General features: G+C 50.5%; 1 protein-coding gene across 2 annotated transcripts; it reads right to left on the bottom strand.

Moving 5' to 3' along the window:
• Window positions 1-278: 278 nt before the first annotated feature.
• On the bottom strand, window positions 279-17,098 carry LGALS9 (galectin 9). Of its 2 annotated transcripts, XM_081027991.1 has the most exons (11): window positions 17,000-17,098; window positions 13,286-13,377; window positions 10,551-10,752; window positions 9,209-9,319; window positions 8,110-8,205; window positions 6,388-6,423; window positions 5,785-5,835; window positions 5,133-5,174; window positions 4,573-4,661; window positions 4,274-4,436; window positions 279-2,099 (listed from the first exon to the last, which is right to left on the bottom strand). In XM_081027991.1, exons 1-11 carry the CDS (start codon window positions 17,036-17,038, stop codon window positions 1,953-1,955), a joined length of 1,068 nt encoding a protein of 355 aa, XP_080884117.1. In that variant the 5' UTR covers window positions 17,039-17,098; the 3' UTR covers window positions 279-1,952. The 2 variants fall into 2 exon arrangements, with proteins under 2 accessions (XP_080884117.1, XP_080884118.1); XM_081027992.1 differs by lacking the exon at window positions 8,110-8,205.
• Between the last annotated feature and the right edge of the window lie 5,026 nt (window positions 17,099-22,124).

A 22,124-nucleotide genomic window follows, 5' to 3' on the forward strand; every position in this document is an offset into this window, starting at 1 on the left:
TTATATAGAGTTGAGGACTGGTGGTGGTGGTGGGTGCCATGCCCGGAAAAATACCCCCCAAAGGGACATACCAGCTTGGCCACACTGCTTCTCTGAAATGGCCGCCAGGTAGAGGGGCAGCATACAGAGTGCACATCTGAAAACTGTGGTGGGGGCGAGGGGGGCACAGGCCTCCTGTGGGGCCTCAGCTGAAGTGAGGGGGGTGGGCAGGGCGGCGCGGCACGGGGGTGGCACTGCACATGATGCCATCTGTGTAGTGAAGGGCCTGACCACAGCCTGTCTTACAAAGTCATGTATTTTGCTCTGGGGCAGCCCGCTTCATGAGAGTTTGGCCAATAATGACTTGGCACCTGGATGACAAAGCAGGTGAGGTCGGGCTGCGTGTCAAGGACGTGGCCGTGAGTGAAGGACACACATCTTCCACAGGAAAGGCTTCTTCAGGGACTGAGCCACGTTTCTTTCTCCCAGTGAGAACAAGGAAGGAACTCAGCCAGGGGCTAAGTGGGGGTCTGGCAAAATCTGGCTCCCAGCTTGGGTGTGGTGTCTGTTTCATTGGCTCCCTGGCCCCCCGTTCTCAGATGGGGTGGTGGAGGGAGAAGGAGGCATGGCAGCTTCCAGTGGCCCGGCAAAGCATCTAATAACATGCTCAAGAACGGGGTCACCGGGACCAGCGCCTCTCACACTCTGACGGCGCACACAGACTGCCTGGGGTCGCGTTCATTGCAGGCTCCGATTCAGGAGGTCTGCAGCAGGGCCCGAGCTTCTGCATTTTCAATAACTCCCCGGTGCTGTAGGCGCTGCTGGTCCAAGGACTGTGCTTTGAGCCTGACCCTGGTTCCTGAGGCACTGGATTCTCGACAGCATTAGCAGGGTGTGTTGGCATCATATGGACACAGAGCTGGGCCCTCCCACCCTGGCCCAGTGGCTGGCAGAACCCCTCACACTGAGCCACTTTCCCCACCACACCCTAACCCTTAACTGGGGGACTCACAGTGGAACAACACAAACAAGGCTCTCTTCTAAGTCAGCTTCTCCTGACCCCCCTGCCACCTCCTCCCTCTGGGACACAGGGTTCTGATGAGCCGGCCCTGCCATCTGACCTCCTGGCCCTGCCGCAGCCATCACAGGCTCTGGCCCAGCTCTTGGCCAGTCTTAGGAGCATGAGATGGTTTCCTGGGTTCACTCTACCACCAAGTTTCCTGCGTTAGTAATTCCTGCCCAAGAGGCCTGAGGCACCCTGCTTCCTCCAGCACCCTTGTGGGGTTTGCGGGGGACCCACTGGGAGCAGGCATGGATGTCAGGGCTTCCCTGATCAACGTGAGCCCACACTCTGTCCTCAACCAGGACCTCCCCAATTCCAGAGGCCAAAATGTCTCCACACACAATAAACTACAATCATCCCGTGCCTATGTGCCAACAAGCATTTTTCTTTCTCTCTTTATTTGAAGGACACTGGAAAGTGGGGAAGCCCCCGGCTGAGGAAGTTTCTGTCAGTTGGTGGAGACCAGCAAGTGTTAATCAGTCGCTTTCCTAGAGCGGGAGAAGGGTGGATGCAGGATGCAGGAGAGGTTAAAGTTTGGGGAAAGAAGACGGCCTCCCCTGCGAGTGACCAGCTGATGGCTTGGGCCTGAGGTGGACTTGAATGGGGTATGGGAATGATGGGATTGAAAGGTAGACGGGGGTAGGCCTGGGCTGGGAGCTTGGGAAGGACCAGGACCCCCTCCCTTCCTGCTGAGGAGACTAAATATGGGGCTTCAGCCTGCACAGACTGCCGCGGTCCATGGATAGTAGGATTTGGGCAGCTGGAGCCCCAGGTGCTGCCCTGACTGAGGAAGCAGTCCCAGCCAGCTGCCTCCTCCACTGCAGGCTAGCTACAGCCAGAAGGAAAAGCTGATGAGCAGATCCAGACAGCAACATGTCCCAGCCCCTGTCCCCAAGGCCAGGGATCCTGTCTATGTCTGCACGTGGGTCAGCTGGATATCACCCGCCACTTCCAGGTTGTTGATGGCAGACAGGTTCTTCAGGCGATGGCAGTATTCAAACAGGTGCTGAGCGTTCACGGCCACCTTGAGGCAGTGGCCTTCGCACACAATCCACACCTGGACAGATAAGTCAAGGCCATGTCATTTACACTCCAGTTGGAAAGTCCTCAAACGTAAATGCAGGCTGGTGTCTCCCTCCCTCCTTCCTGCCTTTCTCAAACATTAAGTACATCAACCCCCTCACCTGCATTCTGGCCACACTGAAGGATTCACTCTTCATAAACATGCCATGTACTCTCCTCCCCGTCTTTTGCATATTCTGTTCCATTGGCCCAGAATGCCCTTTCTCCTGAGTCCCTGATCTGCACACTTTGCCCACATGGATAACTGCAAATCACGCCTTGGAGTACACCTCCCTCCAGCAAACCTTACCTGCCTTCCCCCACCTCCTGACCCCCTCCTATCATGTTTCCCCGAAAATAAGATCTAGCCAGACAATCAGCTCTAAAGCATCTTTTGGAGGAAAAATTAATATGAGACCTGGTATTATTATATTATATAATATCATATTATATTTTATATTATATTATATTATATTGCCATTATTATAATATTATATTATATTGACTTGGTATTATATTAATTATATTATATTAATTATATTATATAAGACCCAGTCTTATATTATATTATATTATATTAATTATAGTATAGTATAGTATATAAGACTCGGTCTTATATTATAGTAAAATAAGACGGGTCTTATTAATTTTTGCTCCAGAAGATGCATTAGAGCTGATTGTCCGACTGGGTCTTATTTTCGGGGAAACACAGTAGTTGAGTCAGGTGCTTCCTCAAACCACGTCCCCCACCCCACCCTCACTGTCCAGCTGGACCCTGACCCTCTAGGGGCAGGGATGCCTGCCCCCAGTGCCCAGCACACAGGAGTGTGCTGTGCCTATACTCCTGCAGCGGCAGCCTCCTGACTTGTCTTTTCCGCCCCAAACATTCTCTGCAGGGGAGTCAGCATACCTGTTAAGGCACCATCATCCCCGTCGCAATAACTAACACCTGCACAGCACACTTACTGCGCACCCGGCACTGTCCTATGCATGTCACAAACACGACGTTTCATTCTTACATCTCCATGAGACTGATATTGTTATTAGCCCCATTTTTAGATGAGAAACTGAGGCACAGAGCAACTAGTCATTTGCTGAAAGCCACACAGCTACTGGTACATATAAATCAAAGCATATTGCTTTCTGGCTTGAAACACAACAACACACTGTATTAAAATCCAAACTCCTTTCCATGTCCCTTAAGGCCTTACATCGGTCATTTCCAAACCTGGGTGAAGAATGTTAGGGCTTATTTTAAAATACATGTGCCCACGCTCACCCCCTTATTGGGCTGGGGCGGAGCCAGGCATTGATTTTTTTTAAGCTCTCCAGGTGAATTCAATGTGTACTCAGGGTTGAGAACACCTGCTGAGTGATCCAGGCCTCCAGCTACACCGCCCCACACCTCTCTGCCCCACTCTCCACCTGGGAATCCCTGGCCTCCCTGTTCCTAGACAGGCTACGCCCATGATTCTTTCGCTTTTGCAATGATAGCTGCTTCCTCCGCTGCCTGCCGGGCATGCACCCCTCAGATCTTTGTGGAGTGGGCTCCTTCTACTATTGGGGTCTCCACTGCACTGTGGCCTCTGAGAGCTGTCCCCAGCTAAGGTAGCGTGGCCCCTGCCAGGCCTTCCTCTATGCCCTTATTCCGTTTTGCTTTCGGCATAGCTAATCTGTTGTGATCTGCAATGATCCGTCCATGCGTTTGTTCCCTGTTCTTCCCTCACCTAAACTATAAACTCCATGGGAGCAGGGCCTCATCTGTCTGCTTCATGGCTATACCCCCAGCACCCAGGCTACTTCCTGCACAAAGTAGGCCTTGATAAAACAGCTGATAACTGCTGAATGAATGAGTGAGTGAATAAATGAGTGACACCTCATTCTTGGGTTCGATCTGGCACTTATTGGCTGTGTGACCTCAGGCAAGGAACATACACTTGAGAGTTTGTTTTCTGTCTGTAAACAGCAGACACCACCACCTATATTATGTGAGACAGTGATAGTAAAACCATAACAATAATTGGTTGAATCCATTCTCTTCTTCTGGGCCCAGCCCTCACCCCAGAGGCCTCAGCTCTCATCTTGTTCCAGGGACCCCCAGACACCTCCCACCCCCTGCTTCATTTGCCCCTCCGGAGCCCCTCTGAGCTCCAGGCTGTGACACCTTACCGAAAAGCTCTGGCCTCGGCCAAAGGGCATCTTTCCTGGCAGGCCCCGCTCCTCAGAACCCCAAGTGCTGTTGATCTGCGTGTTTCGGACCACGGCGTTCTCATCAAAACGGGGGTTCAGGTGGAAGGCGATGTCACTCCCAGAGCGCAGGTTGATGTGGAACCTGGGGGTGGGCAGCTCACATGGACTTCCTGTGCCCACTGAGCTCTGGGCCCCTGCCCCTTCCCAGCCTGCCTAGAGTCAGGAGGATGGCCAGTATGACCTTGGGGAACCTCTCCTCCCTGAGAGCCCAGGCTTACCTGTGAGCGCTGGGCAAGACGATTCCCGAAATGATGATGTTCTTGGAGGGGTACAGCCCCCCCGGGATGGTGGTAAAGAAAGGCATCGGCTGTCGGGAAGAAAGGGGCATGTCAACCAGCGGCCTCCAGAGCAGCTGCCACTGGAGGGGGAACTTTCTGCCAATTGCCATGAATTTGATCTGTCAACTGAGTTTGACAACCGTGCCTGTGAGTAACATATTTTCAAGAAAGAACTCCATGATATCTTTACTTGGTTAGTGAATGTCAGAGGAAAACTGTCCAGCGTTCCTCAAATTAATGGGCTTAAACTGTCATGAAAAGAACTTTGGCCAGACACAAAAGGCTACTTGGGCTGAGAAGGGAAGGCCATATAATATGCTCACGATGAAGGAACAATATTAAAGGTGAAAGCTCCTTTCAACAGTCTTCTAATGTACCTGGATGTTTGAAGAACTTCAGTTTACTAAATTTAGGACTGCTTTGAATTTTCTAAGCTGCCCTTCACCTCCCACTCTGCCCAGCACAAACAAAACCCCCACCCTCCCTGAGCAATCACTTACATAGGTGGGGTTGGGGTACACCATAGGTGGGATTACAGGATTCTGTTGAAAAGAGACCAGGAAATTCAGTGCAGGAATGAGCCCACATTCAGGCCCCAGACACTCTAGAGGGGACGCTCCAGTGTGATGCTTCAGTACCTGGATTCTCCCATTCACCTTCCCTCTCCTGTCAGCCTTGGTGCAACTTCCTGCCATATTCCCAAACCCCATCATGGTCACCTGCTTTCGACCCCTCTACAGGCAGCTCTCCTGACTCCAGACCTCCTGTCTGACTTGTGTCAGCAGGAGGAAGACAAGTAGCAGCTTACGCCTGCGATCAGCAGTGATGTCCTGAGGCCAGGGCCTCATGCAGGGCCTCAGATCCGGCCGCTGGGCTGCTGGGACCACTGCATTCCCCTCTCAGTGACAGAAGGACCCATTTTCCTCTTGGCCCCTAGGGTCCTGCTTCTTGGGCGGCTGGGCAAAGCCCGTCTGATCCAGAATCTCTGCTATCCCAAGGGAAGTTTAACTTGTATGTCCCCTAAGCAGAGAGGGCCGAGCCCCAAATGTCCCCATCCTCCTGCTTTCTTCCCTCCTCTAAGACTAGAGAATTCAGTCCTTGGTGAAGGGGGACATGGTGGGGCTGTGAGTTGACCAGAACTTTCAGACTTACAGGGAACAGCTGTCCAGGGACGCTCTGCACAGTGTGGATGACCGTTTGAGTCTGGAAGAAAGAAAGTGGGTTTTAACCAGCTCTCACCAGCGTAAAGACCACCACCTGCCACCAAAGGGCACCACTTCACACACACCCTCCAAGCAGGTAACCAGCCCAGTCACCCTGACCGGATTCCTCAAATGTGAAAGATAGAAGTGTTTTTTTCTCTTAAGGGGATGAGGGAGGAGCCAAGATTTCTTCTGGAGAAGAAATACGGCCTCATTTGTGGCCTGTGGCCCATCTTTCTTCTCAGGAAAATTTCTCTAGCGTAGCTTCACTTTGCAGGAGGAAAAAGTAAATGGGGGGTGTCAGTCTCCTGTGGTTGCCCACAGAATGACAGAGGCTTGGGCAATTCGAGCTGTTTCCTAATTCATCAGAGCCAGCCAACCACCCCTGCCCCCAAACTCCACCAGCAACACCATCACAACCAGGCAGATGGGCAAGGCGTCTGGCCTGAGCTGTCCCACCCTCCCTCTGGGCCTAATGCCTGGCCCTGCCTCCTCCTTTTAACCCACAGGAAGGACCAAAATGAAGAGGTTTCAAAGAGAGAAAGAGACTTACAATGGGAACTGAATCGGCCTGCCAAAAACCTGGAGGCTGAAAGGGATGAGAAAATCAAAATGGTGGTTAACATTGGTGCCACATGGGGGTGAGATGATGGCGGAAACTGTCATAAGAAATGACTTCCCAGACTCATGCTTACCTCCTTCCTGCTCCCAATCAAGGCTTCCTAAGCCCGTGGTGCCCAAATTCTCACCCACCATCCCGGGTATACCATGGTTATGAAATGGGGTTGGGGTGGGGGGGCTGTCAGGGTTGAAGGAGGGGGAATATCCCCATTGGCTCCTCCAGAGAGAGAAGGTGGTGTATCTGATACAGAACATATAGCTTACCTTAGCTCCCAGAGACAAAAACCATTATTTCCAGTGCCGTATTTCACCCAGAAGGTGAAAACTAGTATTCACAAGGCCTATACTGTGTGCCAAGTTCTGGCCTCAGTGCTTTATGGGGGAGGCATCCTTAGCTTCTGGTTTGCTAAGTGGGGCAACCAAGCTCAGGAAGGTCAAACAATGTGCCCAAGCCTGCCCAGGTAGCAAGTGATAAAATCCAAAATGGTACCAGTTCTGTCTGGTTGCAGCCAGCACACCCTGTCCTCCCCAGGTCAGGTCCAAAGTTGGGCTGCCCTGCAAAGGCTCTCTGGAGCTCCACCAGTCCTGAAGTCAGTGTGACAGGAAGCAGGTGCCCTGGCTGTACTGTGATGGGCCACAGGAAGGCTGGATAGAGAGACACCTTTTACCCCCTCCCCCAACTGCTCAAGCAGCCACAGGAAGGCCCAGGCCCTCTTCCCTTCCTGCCCTAGACCCTGTCCCCACCCAGCAGACTTCTTGTCCTGACTGGTCTCCCCATCTACTGGCTGTACAAAGCACATTCCTCATTCATTTATCGAGTCCCTACTGCATTCCAGGCACTGGGCAAAGTGCTGGAGATACACAAAGGAACAAGTCACAATTCCAGGCTCATGGGTGTAGGGAAGGACGGCATGGAGTAACGAGGACAGACACGAAAATACAGTTACAACAGGACATGGTGGCTGGCATGGTACAGAGATGTACAGAGTCCATGGGGATGGGTTGGGGGTAGGGACATCCAGCAATCTACCAGGCGGGGAAGATGCTCCTGAGAAGCGACATTTAAGCAGATCATTGAAGGGCAATTAGGGATTGGCTGGGGGGAGGTGGCAAAGAGTCTTTGACACCAGAACAGCGTGTGCAAAAGCGTGGTGGCCAGAGAGAACCTTGAGGGAGCAGTAGAGGTTGCATGAGCTTCATGAGTGAGGAGCTAGGCGGGAGGTGAGCTGGGCAAGACCAGAGAGGATTCTGTATGTCCTGCGGGGTAATCTGAGTTTTATTTAGAAGCGCTTGGGGCCTTTAGGATTTTCAAGCAGGGAGAGGATGTGATCGGATTTGCTTATGGGAAGGTCACTGTGGTTGTGTGTCGTTGGGGGTAAGGGGGGTGAAGGGTCAGGTGGCCTGGACCAAGGCAGTGGCTTTGGGAAGGACAGGTTTTGATACCCTAGAGAGATATTCAGGAGGGGAGGGAAGAATCAAGGACAGTCCCAGGTCCTGGCTCTGGGTGCCTGGTGGATGGAGGAGATAGGGAACCCTGGGTGGGCGTGATGGCGCCTGTGGACCCTGGCTGGCCTGGTGGCCGGAAGTAGCCTTTCGGACCCTCTGTGCTTCCTGCTGACTGCTCAGCCTCCCAAATTCTCCATGTGTAACTCACTTTTGGTTTGCGCCCCTTGGGCTTGGGTGGGATACGGGCAGCCTGGGAGTACTGCACCCCGGAGAAGACAGGCTGGACTAGGGCTGCACGGGTGTTCTGTTAAAACAAAAGTTACCATGAAGTGAAGAGAAGCATTAACAGAGCCAAGGAAGAGTGAAAAGGCAGGGGTCAGCGCAAGAAGGGGAAAGCCAGGCAGTCAGGGAGAGAGTTGGGTAGGGAGGGAATATGAGAGGAGGACCAAAGAGAGCGGAGCTCGTATTCGTTGAGGGCTGACTGGGTGCTCTTCTCCTCTGAGGGAGCGCACTCAAATACTAAAAGCTGTAACAACAGCTCCAATCCAGCCACCTAGGACTCTGGAGGAATGTAGGCCCATGATACTCCAATCCTCCCAGTTTTCACAAAAAGCCAGAAATTCAGATTTCCATGTGATATCACTTGACCTTTTAAAAAAAAAAAATGAGGTAAAATTCGCATAAAACGTATCTCCTTGACTATGTTAAGTGCACAGTTGAGTATCACAAAGTACATTCACACTGTTGTGCAGCCATCACTACCACTCCTGTAGAACGCAAAACTTCTGACCTTTTAGATGCTGGCAACACTGTAGAAAATTTTAAAACACAGAGAGGGTCCAATAAACCCTGGTGTGGGTCCATGTGGCCATTGTGTGACCTCTGGCAGGTATTGCCTCACCGAACTCACATAATGACCCGTGGGGTGGCAGTGACTATGCCCCTTCCACAGATGAGGAAACTGAGGCTTGGAGTGGCAAAGTCACTTGTCTAAGATCCCAAAGCTGATGACAGTGACAGAGCTGGAATCTGAGCTACATTCAGTTTGATTCCCAAGCCTGGGTTCTTTCTGGAACCACATGGCCTCCTAACCAGGGTGGAAATAGAGAGTGACAGAAAAGAGAGGCCCAGGAGTCGGAGAGACTGAAGCAGGTGTTCTGGACAGGGACAGTGACACAAGAAGGACAAGACAGGGAGCCAGAGATGTGTCCCCAGAGTCACCAGGGTAGGAGATCGGCTGGTACGTTTGGGCACACCCAACAGGGACTAGGCATAGACTGGGAGAGGTGTCAGGTGGATATTCTGACCTGGAAGCTGATGTAGGACAGCCTCACATTGCCGGCGACGGAGATGGTGTCCACGCGGTGGAAGGGCACACGGTGTGAGTACTGCATGAAGAAGCTGCCGTTCACTGTCACCTGCCAAGATGAGTGCACATTCCAGGGGAGAGGTCCAGGCCAGGGCAGGGAGCACACCTGAGCCGCGCGGACCTCTGCTTCTAGTTTTCATATCCATCCCCTGCAGGTCAGGGCACCAGGCCTCAGAGCTGAGCCAGTTACAGGAATAGGTGTGTGATCCAAAATATATCCTGATGGCTCAGGTGGTTGGAGCGCGAGCTCTGAACAACAGGGTTGCCGGGTGGATTCCCACATGGGCCAGTGAGCCGCGCCCTCCACAACAAGATTGAAGGACAACGACTTGGAGCTGATGGGTCCTGGAGAAATACACTGTTCCCCAATACTCCCCGAAAAAATTCATTAAAAAAAAACCAACAACACCAAAATATATCCAAATCCAATCTGCACTTGGCTCTAGTTGTTGTCTTCCTAGTTCTCATAGTTGTTTGTTTATGGCAGTAGGTTTGTCTTTCCACTCTTAGCTCACCTCAGGTGTTATTTAAATTTGCACATTTAAATATGCATAAAATCCTCAGGGGAGAAGAGGAGAGGGGACCTGGGGTTGCACATTGAGGGAACGGGAACGTCCACTTTCACAGAAGCACTGACAGGGACAGCCATCCCCCCAAGCCCGACAGGCACTACTCTGTTTGCAAAAGCAATTTACAACGCCATGCAAAGCTAAGCTATTTGTAAAACCTGGATAAGGGCTGCAATAATGTCGTCACAAAACAAATGTTATCAGGGACCTGTGGAGGAATGGCTACAGCAGAGGAATGGAATTAACTTGGACTTTGAGGCCTGTGGGGAGAGAGCCCCAGAGAGCAGTTTCCAGGCTCTCGGCCTCACGTGGAAAGGTGCTGGCTCAGGTAGTAAATGGCCATCAACTGTGATTGGATGGCCATCAGTTGTGGCCAGTTGGCTGTCAGCTGTAAGCAGTGAGCCATTGGCCACTAATATAACTGCTGTGGCTACAGAGACCCCGCAGGCCGCCCTGCATGACAAGGGCAACTATCCTCCTGGTGACTTAATCTAGTTCTTATTTCCTGATGGGAGAAGGAACAGCTGCACCTGTAGATTCAGGTGAAGATGTGTACGGAGACGGTAGCCATCAGGAAGCCCTTATGAGAAAATGGTAGGTTATCTGTATAATGGCATTGAGCTGGTGATTGTTTAAGGGCTATTCACCACTCCCGCCTGACAGCGCTGGGGGGCAGGCAGCGGGAGGGAGGGCAGGACAGTTCCTGCTCACCTTGAATTCCGAGCTCTGCACCAGGAAGCAGAGCTCAAAGGGACTCCCCATCTGGAAGGGCATTTGCATCTTCCGCTCCTCAGGCCCCCAGCTTCCATTCTGCTTTGTGTTGCACACCACGTACCCTCCCTCTTCAAACCGAGGGTTGAAGTGGAAGGCAATGTCATAATCACTGCGGCCGGTCTGAAAGTTCACAGAAAACCTAGTACAAGAAAAATCAGAAGGTGTTCTGTAGCCCGGTTTATTGCCAATGGTGGGAACGGGAGAGTCTCGCGCCTTTGATTTACGTCTGTCTGTCTGGGAACTTGCGGACGACCTATATGGCAGGCTTGCCCCCATCCTTACTTTGTTGCTATCTTTTTGGTTTACCTAATTTGCATGTAGTGTGTTTGTGTGTAATGATTGCATTTTGCCCTTTACAGTGTGACTTTCCAAAAGTAAGTAGAAAACGGAGCAAGAAAAATGTTGACACTAGCAACAAGGCTTGGAAACTGATTACAAACTTGTATCGAAGATGGCAATCAAGGAATAGGCCTAGAAACGAGAGCCTTTCACGCCAAGTGGGCACTCGTTGGAGGCCAGCCCATGTTTGCTCAACTGGGAAGGAAGAGAGCAAATTGAAAGAACAAGTGAAACTGATGGAATATACCACGAAGACGGTGTCCAAAAGGGGAGGCAGAGAATAAATATTAACTCTCTGGGTGTGAGAACTTTCCGTATGTTCGTCTGCTCCTCATTGGTGTGTGTCCCACACGTGAGATGTGCAGTGGTGGCCCTGAAGTCAGCAGGCCTGGACCCAGGCCCCAGCTCTGCCCTGTTTGTCATTTGGGATGACCCTGAATCACATTACCCTCAAGGCGCTGCACCCAGGAATGGTGGCCGACTTCCTTCCTTTGGGGATGATTCATGAGGCTGTGTTTAGGAAACTCCCACGCAAGTTAAGTGTTCCTTCCTGTCTCTCTCCTCAAGGAAGCCCCTCACCATCGAAAACTTCCTTCGGGTCTAGCTATAGCTCAAAGGTGAGGAATTAAAACGAAAGGAGCTTCCAAGGAACCTAATTCACAAAAGGGGCGCAATAAATGTTTATTCTGCCTTTCCCCAGACACAGCTCACTCAGGTCCTAAAACCAGTCCCTGTCTGAGGGTCTCTCCATTGAGGCGTCATGGTCCACTCCAGTCTTCCCTGAACTCAGCATGAGTAAGTGTGGATCATGGCCTGCTTCTCAGACTCACTCTGGTATTCCCAACTCACACACAGCGCTCAAGGAAGGCCGCCTGCTTTCACGTCTTCTGCATTCACCCAGGGCATTCCACCAAGCCCTGAGACGCCCCTTAATAGACATCCTATAAAATTCCTGCAGAGCCCATTTGAGTTCTCTGTGGAGGAGGGCAAGTTCTGGGCGCCATCCTCAACACCAGGTTGCTCTGTGGACCCTCAGCCAGCAGGGCCCATAGGGACCCGCGGTGGCCCCAAGCCCAGCCTGAACTCCCTCTGGAGACGCTAAAAGGAAAGGAGTCTCCCAGTGACTCTGGAAGCAGAAAAGTCCTCTTTAAATGGAGACTATTGTTTCTGAAATATCTCGGGATGTGTTTTCCATTTTGTGGTCCTCCAGCTCCATTCCTGTGGTCCTTTGAAAATTCTTGCCCCAGGGAAGGATGAGGGCAAACGCTTCCATGGGAAGAGGTAGGGACAGTTTCTAGCAAACAGGATGGGAGTAGAAAGCCCTCCTGGTACTGGGAGGAAGGGTAGACAGAGGGAGGGAGGCTCAGATGTCCCAGGTTCTCCTGCCAGCAGGGTTTAGGGGGATCTGGGTGCCCTGCTTTCGTTGGAGTCTCCTGGGGGCACTTGGGGCTCTCAGAGATGTCCCAGGTATCCACCTGGCAGGGAAGGCAATGGTGGAGGAAGTCCTGTAGAATTTAGATACCAAGATGAGGTTGAGCTGGGCTTGGGAGTGGTATGACGGATCCAGAAGTTTCCCAGGCCAATGCAAGATGATGAGAGGACTATTGGGGGCAAAAGACATCTGGGATTGAGACTCAGAGACTTCCAAGAGAAGGCCACATATCCAGAGGGTCTTCTGTGGACACCATGGACGGCAGCAGGCAGCTACCATGTATGTAGACTCCACCCAAACAGGGAGAGAGCCCCACACCTCTGCACCACCTGGGCGTCAGCAGAGGCCAGCGTTCTGTGAGCATCAGCGTCTAAGATGGGCAAGCTCTTCCCTGTTCCCAAATACACACTTTGGGAAGAAGGAGGGGGTGGGAAACTGCTGAGAAGATGTATGTATTTTGAATCAACTAAGTATTTTCCAGAAAAGACCTTGAAACAGAAAGAGACCAAATTTTGATTTCATGGCAAGTTTAAATATTTCCACGTCAGCCAAATGAGAGCTCTGAAGTAGATGAGGGCAATTATGGGTATTAAAGGAAGTGATATTTTTGTCATTCTGGGTTTTGGTGTGCAAAGTTGAATTCTAGAACATAATGATCTGCCTCCGGGCTGGCCTTAGACTGTGAGCTCCTGCTCTCCCTATGTCTATGGGGAGTCTACGTTCATGGTCCCAGATGCTATAGGCAGATGGCAGTGGTGCCATGAGCGTTGGCAGCGGCTGGGCCCTACTCATCTGGAATCCTCTGAACCAGGTACAGGCAACTCAGGTGAACCAACCTGAGCTGACGGGCGCCATGGTTTACTAAGGGGCGAGGCTGGAGAGAAACAAGAGTTCCAGGTACCTGGTATTACTGGAGTAAATAACAGTCCCACTGACATTGATCTGAAGTCCATCCTGGAGGCCCCCTTGGATGGTCCCAAAGAAGGGGACAACCTGCAGGGAGAAGACGGTGGTCAGTCAGTGGGCCTGCCTCCTTCTGTCTGTTCCCTTCCGCACTTGCTAGTGGTGGCCCTGGGTGTGTCCTGCACCGTGCTAGGGGTTTGGGTGGAGCTGTGAATAGGACAGATGGAGTCTCAGCCTCATGGATTTTCCAGGCCTTTAAGGAAGCTGGCCTGTACTGATGTAGTCATACAGACATTCTGAGACTGTGATCATGAGACCGCAGAACTCTGAGAGATTGTGATGGAGAACTGGCCTCCCGGAAGAGTCTGAGAAGAAGTGACCGCTTCCGAGAGGGGAAGGAACCAGGGTAGTGATGGAGACTGCTGGACCTCAGGCCAAGTTCCCAGTAAAGGCCCAGGGCTCTGGTCGGAGACTCAGGAGGCCTAAGGGACGAAAGAGGACACCCACGAACTCCAGAGGATAAACCTTCTGCTAAGCTGAGAGGGCCAAGAACAGGCATCCTTCCCTCTCTCCTGCCCACCCCACCATAGAATAGTGGTGGCCATGACCTTTGCCCTCCCAGCCACCTGGGGTAGCACCTCTTCCTAGATGCATTCTGCAGCCACAGGGCAGCCGCCTCCTCTACTCCTGCTCCTGGGCTCCCCATTCCTTCTGCCAGGCCCCCAGCAGCCTCCAAATTCCTAATGTGGTATCTCCACTCCTCCTACGCCCCAACAGCACCGTTTGTCAAATTCTCTCTCCGGGGCTACTCGAAAGGAGCAATGGTTATGGTGAAGCTTGCATGAACTTTAGAACCAGGCATACTCCAAGTTTGAATTCTAATTTTGCTGCTCATTACCTGAGTGGCCTTGGGGAACTTATTTAACCTCTCTTTGCCTCAAGTTTCCTCATCTGTAAAATAGGGATAAATCCCACTTTATGTTTAAGATCAATGATTTAGTGAGAAAAATTCTGTGGAAAAGACTGGTGCATAGTAGGTGTCTCTCTACCACCCAGTTTTTCCTCTGGGTCTCTCTGAGCAAAATTCCCAAATTCCAAAACTATCCTCCAGAATGTCTAGTACCTAATGTGGTTCTATAAGCTGCATTAATATAGGAGACAGTTCTATCTCCTAGTCAATTTTCCCATTTTTCAAGTTGCTAATATATTCTCTAACTTCTTCTTTAATTAATACCCTAGAAAAATGAAATGCTTAAGGGATCCAAACAGGAGATGTGTCTCAGTGAGGCAGGGGCGATAGGAAGTGGTAGAGACTATGGCAAAATAGACATCATCTCTCTCATTTAAAGGGGCAGCATCCTCTCACATCTAACCAGGATGAATTAATCCCTCTGCTGGGTCAGAACTTGCTCTCAGCTCCTGGCCATGCCAGGAGGCTGAGGACTTTTTCCTCAGCTTCCTACCTGGAAGTCTGGACAGCAGAGCCAGGCTCTACAGGCCTGAGAGTAGACCGCCTGCTTCTGGAGACCCAGTGTCACCACAGGGCACCCGGCCCCAGCTGGCAGACAGGACTCATTGCAGGAGGCAGTGTGGGCTTCTAGCCAAAGGGCGCTGCTGCCCCAGAGGTTCTGAGGTCTTTCTGGCCGCCAACGTCCTGGTCTGTTATCTAGTTATCTTCGTAACAATCCTGGTCATTATTAATGCCACTTCTACAGATGAGGAAACTGAGGCACAGAAAGGTTTGGTAACTTGCTCAAAGTTGGGCACAGCTGGGCAGTAGTAGAGTGGCGTTTGAACTTTAGCCTCCATGCTTTTACATGCCACACAGCCTGCTTCTCATGATGAAGCACAGAACACCCTCGCTTCTGGTTCACTGAGTGCTTTCCCAGGCCAAACAGCGTGTCCCGTCCTGCTTGAGGTTGCAGCCTCCATCCTGGCCTTCTGAGGAGGCTGGGCCAGATGAGGTCAGTGGGGCGTGGGCAGGGAATGGGGTGAGAGGTCCCCGAGGCAGGCCCTCAGCAAAACAGCTGGGCCGCGTGACCTTCCCGGCACACTTTAGCGGAAGCTAGAAGTTTACTTCTGACTGCTGGAGGTCAATAGGTCACCCTGGAGAGGGAGCCCATGTGGACTGGATGGAGGTGCTCCCAGCACCTGTGGAGGCCGTACCCATTCTCTTTCCTGTCTAGACTCCAAGGCCTGTTTCAATTCTCTGTGGCCCTTGCAGGATTTTCCTTCTGATTTGAAAATTTTGGCTTTTGAGTCCAAGGATTGGAAAGTGAAAACCAGTTACCAGGGTAATAAAATGTCAGGTCCTGGAAGGAGCTCTGGGATTCCCCCATCTTACAGAGAATGAGCCCAGGGTGACACGTCCTGACCCTGAAGCCCCCGTGGAGGCTCTAACCGGGCCTGGCCCAGCTTTATCCAGCCCCATTACGAGCTTCCTCAACGTGGGCTGAGGGTCCCCAGCAACTGCTGGGAGGAAGCAGGCCAAGCCCGAGGCCCCTGCAGAGGCGGGCTTGAATAGGAAGCCCTAGAAGCTTCCCCACTTAGCAAGCTGGTGCTGCCCACCCACCCTCCCCCTGGCCCCAACAGGAAGGGCTCAGTCAGCCCATCTCCAGCCCCTCAGAAAGCTCTTTGCCAAGGCCGGGAGAGGCTTCTATTCCAGGGCCAGGCCTGGGACACAGTGGCTACAGGGCCTCATGGACCAGGGGGCTGCCTCTTGCCTGCCTTCCCCCATTACTGCTCTGTCCATGGGTACTTCCCTCTCCTGAGTGTAAATCAAGGCATCTGCCTACCCTGCCACTTACCATCTGGGGACATTTGGCAAGTAGCCCCAACGTCTCTGAGCCTCAGTTTTTCCATGTATGATGTGGGTATAATAAGGCTCAGGGGGTTTAAACAAAACCACCTGCAAACAGGGCCCACACACACGGCAAAAAGACAGCTCTTGGCATTGCACATTGCAAGGACAGCCCCTCTCCTCTCTCACTCCCCAGAGGGTCCCTCTGCAGACACCCTTGACCTGCTGCTGCCATGTGAACTCACCCTGCGGGGAGCAGACACCTCCTTGGATGGCCTTCCCTGCTGCACTGATTCCTAATCATACTAAACACTTCAAAAACACCTACAGTGTGCCAGTACTGTTCAAACACCTTAGATATGCTACCTCACTTAATCCTTACCCCAACCCTGGAAGGTAGCTCGACGATTATCCCATTTTACAGATGTGGAAACTGAGACCCAGAGAGTAAAAGCAACTTGCCTGAGGTCGTCTAGCTAGTAAATGGCTGACCCTAGGGAGGCCACCTTTAAAGTAAGTGCCCCATGCTGGGGTGTTATTCTGCCCCAGAAGCCACGTTTACTTCCCCTTTCATACAAACAAACCACGAGTCTTCTAATTATGTGTTACTTGTGCCTGTCTGCCCCGCAGCACCTAGGACAAGGCAGGCACCCAGAGGGAGCTCAGTCAACATTTGTCACATGCACAAATCCTCATGAGTATCCTCCCCTCTGGTCCTAAGAGGCACGGGCGAGACCGACCTGGGGTAGAAGTTGTGTCAGGTTTGCTCCATCTGGCATTTCTGCCCTTCTGTGTTCTCTTTGGGATGCCCCCGCCCCCTGCCACTAGGTGCTATTTCTTCCTAGAACCAGAGATGCTTGCCCTGCTGAGGCAGCTCAGTCCAGGCAGCACTGCCATTGCCCTGGAACTCACCGGGTTCACGAAGGGAGTCTGGGGGCTGCTGAAGGCCATCTCTCCACCAGCTCTGTGGTCACTGCTGCTTTTCACACAGGGTTAGCAGTCCTCTGCACTGGGGAGGAGTTCACCAAGAAATAGAAACCAAAGCCATTTGGCAGTTACTCAATGGGGAGGAGCCAGGAGCAAGAGGAAATTGGTCTAGAAAGAGAAAGAAAAGTAGGATGCTGGGGTGGGGGGGTGCTGGGAGAGAAGGGGTGACTGTGAACTCTGGACCAGGAAAGTAAACACTTTCCACCCCAGAGAACTGTCCCTCCTCTCTCCTCCTGTGCTCCACCCTGAGACTGAATCGTGTTTGGTCCATATAGAGGTACAAAGAGCCTGACCACACTGACACGACAGTGAGTTTCTACTAGACACTGATCCTAAGTGGGTGGCTGTGTCGCCTCAGCATGCCCTGTCGCGGTGTCCAGGAAACAACGAGAATGTTTGGCAGGGCCTATGTGGCTAGGTATTGCCTGTGCGTGGGGGGTGGGAGTGGAAGGTCTGGTTATACCCATTTTACACACAGAGAAACTGAGATTCAGAGAGTCTGAGGGACATGCCCAAGGTCACATAGCTTACTGGTGGCAGCCTGACCTCTATGAGGATACTTAGGTTCTCAAAAAGGTATTTCTCTCCTTTAAAATTCTATTCCTCGTATAAAAATATCATCATGTAGAAGGAAGTGTCTCACAAATGGAGAGACACATGGAGGTTATGATCTCCTTGGATATGGTGGAGCCCTGGCAACTTCTGATCCCCTGCTCTATGAATTTCTCTCTTCTCCCTCTCTACTCCTCTCTCCCTATTTTTTTTTCTTCTGGGCTTTAGAACGGCAAGCGAGCTGTCTTGGACATAACGAAACATTCCAAGTGACATAGGAATCAGGGGAACATGTTAAATAAACTGCGTTTAATTAGCTTCAACACCTGGTTAAGAGAAATGATTGAAAAGAGACTTAACAAGATAGGCTGGGTCGGGGAAGTGGGGAGGGGAGGATGGGAGCAGTGACAATAACCTTACCTGAAGTCAAGCTGGTCCCTGCAATGTGCTAGAGAGAAAGCCAAGTGGGCTAGCCGTCAGGCCCGGAGGAGCTAGTAAGGGTCACATGGGCACTGAGTGGGCAGAACGTGCCCCAGAGCCATCAGATGTCTGTACCTCTCTTCCTTCTTGCACCTTATCAAGATGCACCAACATTTGCAAAGACTGACTTCTTTGAGAGGCTCCCATTCAACTGAGGCTTCGTGTTCCCTGGCCTCACCTCCATCCCCACTGTATTGCTGGATCAACTAGAACTTGACTGGTTAAATCCACAGTTAGAGCCGAAAGGAGGGAAAGGAAGGAAAATCCTTTGCAATCCTTTCCAACGCCAGGGACAGTTTCATCATTGATTGGGATATGGGACAAGTGACACTCTCATTCCTTGCAAGCTGGAGTATGAAACAATACAACTTTGGGAAACAACTCAAGAGAGGTGAAAACATATGCATACGTTCATGACAGATTTACTCACCCTAGCTCCAAACTGGAAACAGCCCACAGGAGAGAGGAGAAACAAATGATGGTATTCACACAATGGAATGCCCCTCAGCAATAAAGGAAGTATGATATAGGAAATATCAGTGAATCTCACTGTTAAGGAATGACCCGAGGTGGGTATGGCTGGGAGCGCATGCAGGAGTCTTCTGGGTTCTGGAACTGAATCTGGATTTTGGTCACACAGCGGTTTTACCTATTAAAAACATCCAGCAAACAAGGATCCGTGCATTTTACTCTACATAAGCACTAGCTCAATAAAGTACTGTTAAAAAACCAAAAAAAGCTCTGAGTCTAGAGTCCCATCAAGATACAGGGACAGCTAGAATTCCAGCAAACAAGCATGCACGCATCACCGAGTGTCTTGGAGGTGAGTCAGCCTTTAGAACAGAACCCCAGGGCCCTCTGCTCCCACCCTGCGCCCTTGCAGGGTGAGGCATTCTCAGACTAATTAAGACAGTAAGGAGGCATTTTCCAAATGCAGTGCCAGGACACTGCTGACTAGGCAGCCTGGCATTACTGCGCAGCCACCAGGACTCATTCCCAGGGCCCTACTGTGGTCTTTAAGGAGGCAAGGGGCCACCCTCAGCCCAGCTCCTACACAGAGTTTTGTTAGTCAAAGTCCCAGACACGGGTCTGAGGCTGTCTTCTCTACCCTGGAGACTGAAGGATCTGTTCAAAATGTGAGTCTGCCACCTCACACCCGTTGGGATTGCCACTAACAAGAAACCAGAAGATGATGAGTGTTGACGAGGAATGTGGGTGAACAGCCCTTGGGCACTTGGTAGGCCCGTAAAATGGGGAGGCGGCTATGGAAAATGTAGTGTAAGGGCCTCATGACAGCTTTTTTTTTACTGTAATACTGTGTTTCCCCGAAAATAACACCTAACCAAAAAATAAGCCCTAGCATGATTTTTCAGGATGACACCCTCTGAACATCAACCCTAATGTGTCTTTTGGAGCAAAAATTAATATAAGACCCGGTCTTATTTTCAGGGAAACACGGTATAAGTGCCTGATGTTAAGCGTTTGATTGCCAAGGCCTCCATTTCAAGGGTATCCATCTCAAATAAACAGAATGCCAGCCATGTAATAGCTTCTAGCTGAACAATTAGATAAGCACCCAGATCATCCCCACCCATTAAGTTCCCCTTTGAAAAGGCCTTAGGTAACCTCGATAACTGATCAAGTGAGTCATCCCACTTTTCCCTTCCTGTGTCCTAATTCCCACTTAGCCACCCCACCTTTGGACCCCAATAAATGTAAAACCCTAGGTCCCTGATCTCTCTCTCTACCTGCAACTTTGCTGTGTGGCCCCAGGACTAGTGAGTAGTAAACCTTGTGTTTTCAGAATTCCGTGATGATTTTGTTGCTGAGTTGCATCTTGCAGTCACCATAAGAACCACAAGGGCTGGTCCAGCCGCAACATTGGCTCCAGTTGGGGAAATATCTATAGGAATTCCCCACAAGTAGTACAGGGCCAGGTGAGTGCCCCAGGCATTTCTAGCCAATAGCATCACTATCCATCGGCTGAGACCTATGCAACAAAACAGTATGGCGGTTCCTCAAAAAACTAAATGTAGGATTACTATATGATCCAGCCACTCGTATACCTGAAAAATTTGAAGAGATATTTGTACACCCATGTTCATAGCAGCATTATTCACAATAACGAAGAGATGGAAGTGGCCCATATGCCCATCGATAGATGACTGGACAAAGTGTATATACATATAGGATGGAATATTATTCCTCCCTAAAAAGGAATGAAATTCTGACACACATGCTACAGTGTGGATGAACTTTGAGGACATTAAGTGAAATGAAATAAGCCAGTCACAAAAGGACAAATATTGTATGATTCCAGTTATATGAGGTCCCTAGAGTCGTCAAATTTATAGAAAAGAAAGTAGAATGGTGGTTGCCAGGGGCTGGGGTGGGGGGGAGTGGGAAATGGGGAGTTCTTGTTTAATGGATATAGAGTTAAGTTTTGTAAGATGAAAAAAGTTCTGTGGATGGATGGTGGTGATGTGTGGAGAGCAAACAATTTTATTTATTTACTTATTTATTTAATTTTTTTTTTAGGAAAAAAAATTTTACTCTACCTTTCTAGGTTCTTCTGGCTGGTTTAATAATAAAATTGGTGTGAGACAGATTAACAGGAGAAAAGCCAAATTTAATTTTGTATGTATGAGGGCTCCATAGAATGTGAGGCCCATAGGCAGTCAGGCAATTGAGGCTTATACGCCTGTCCTAAGCTAAGGTGAAGGGGGTAGGTCTGGGACTTCGAAGGGAAGGAAGACAATTCACAGGGAGATGAGAAGAGCAAATGTTTGGCTAATAATTTCCATGCCATGCAAAGAAGTCTTTTTAATGTAAACAGAACCTGTTTGATAATAGCTCTCTTCCTGGTACAGGCTCCCTATCTAAATTCTTTTAGGCAGGTAAGGGAGAAATTAAAAGAAAAACTTCTGGGCCAGCCTGGTGGCTCAGGTGGTTGGAGCACTGTGCTGCTAACACTGATGTCCCTAGTTCGATTCCCACATGGGCCAGTGAGCTGCACCTTCTACAGCTAAGATTGTGAACAACAGCTCTCCCTGGAGTTAGGCTACCATGTGCTACTGTGTGCTGCCATGAGCAGCGTGAGTAGCCGGCAGGCAGCCAGCGAGAGCTGCCATGAGCGGCTGACTGGCAACCAACTGCTTCAGCCGGGGGGGGAGCGCAAGGCTCATAACACCAGCAATGGGGCAGGGAGCTGTGTCCTACACAACTAGACTGAGAAACAACAGCTTGAACAGGAGTGGGGAGCAGTGGGGGAAGGCGGAAAAAGGGGAAAAAAGAAAAACTTCCTGAATTTTCTGTGTCTTAAAAATTACCAGCTCATTTATGCTAAACAGACACATTTTGGGGTGGCAAATTTTGTTTCCCTACAGTCTCACCTTTGAAAGTTCAGAAGTTGAGTTAGTAGATTGTTCCATCTCAGTGAACCAGGGTCTTGGTCCTGACAATAAGTCAATTCAGTGAAACTCATTTCAGGAGGCGGTTATGTGGGTACACTCCCAAAGTTAGGCCTATGGTACAAACAATCAGGTGTTTACTAAAACATTTCTATGGAAACGAAAGGAAAACAAAGGGTAATGATTGGAGAAGACTATAAACCCAGTCTCAGTCCAGAGGGCAGCCAGTCGAGAAGATTTCTAGATGTTTGGCTGGAAGCATATTTTAGATGGAGTGAGGGCAGGCAATGGCAATCTGACAGATGTTTTGAGGTTGCAGTTTGAATGCGTCTGGTGAGCATTCTGAGGGACAGATACAGTAACAGACACAGAGATCGTCCATTCATGAACTGTTGTGATGATTTCTCTGAGGTTTCTATCAGGTTGTCCAACTGTAGCTTCCGTGGCTTTTGGAAAAGGGTAGTTTTAGTTCTCACGGATTCCAAGTCAGAAGAGTGAGAGAAAAAATTGAAAATGTTAGTTTGGTGAGCTGTAGTCAAGTATTGGAGGAAACTAGAAGAATTCAGGATCTAGTCCAGTTTACGGGTAGAAACTGCAAGGACAATTAA

Source organism: Rhinolophus hipposideros (genome assembly GCF_964194185.1).
Source record: "Rhinolophus hipposideros genome assembly, chromosome: 20".
Classification (NCBI taxonomy): Eukaryota; Metazoa; Chordata; class Mammalia; order Chiroptera; family Rhinolophidae; genus Rhinolophus; species Rhinolophus hipposideros.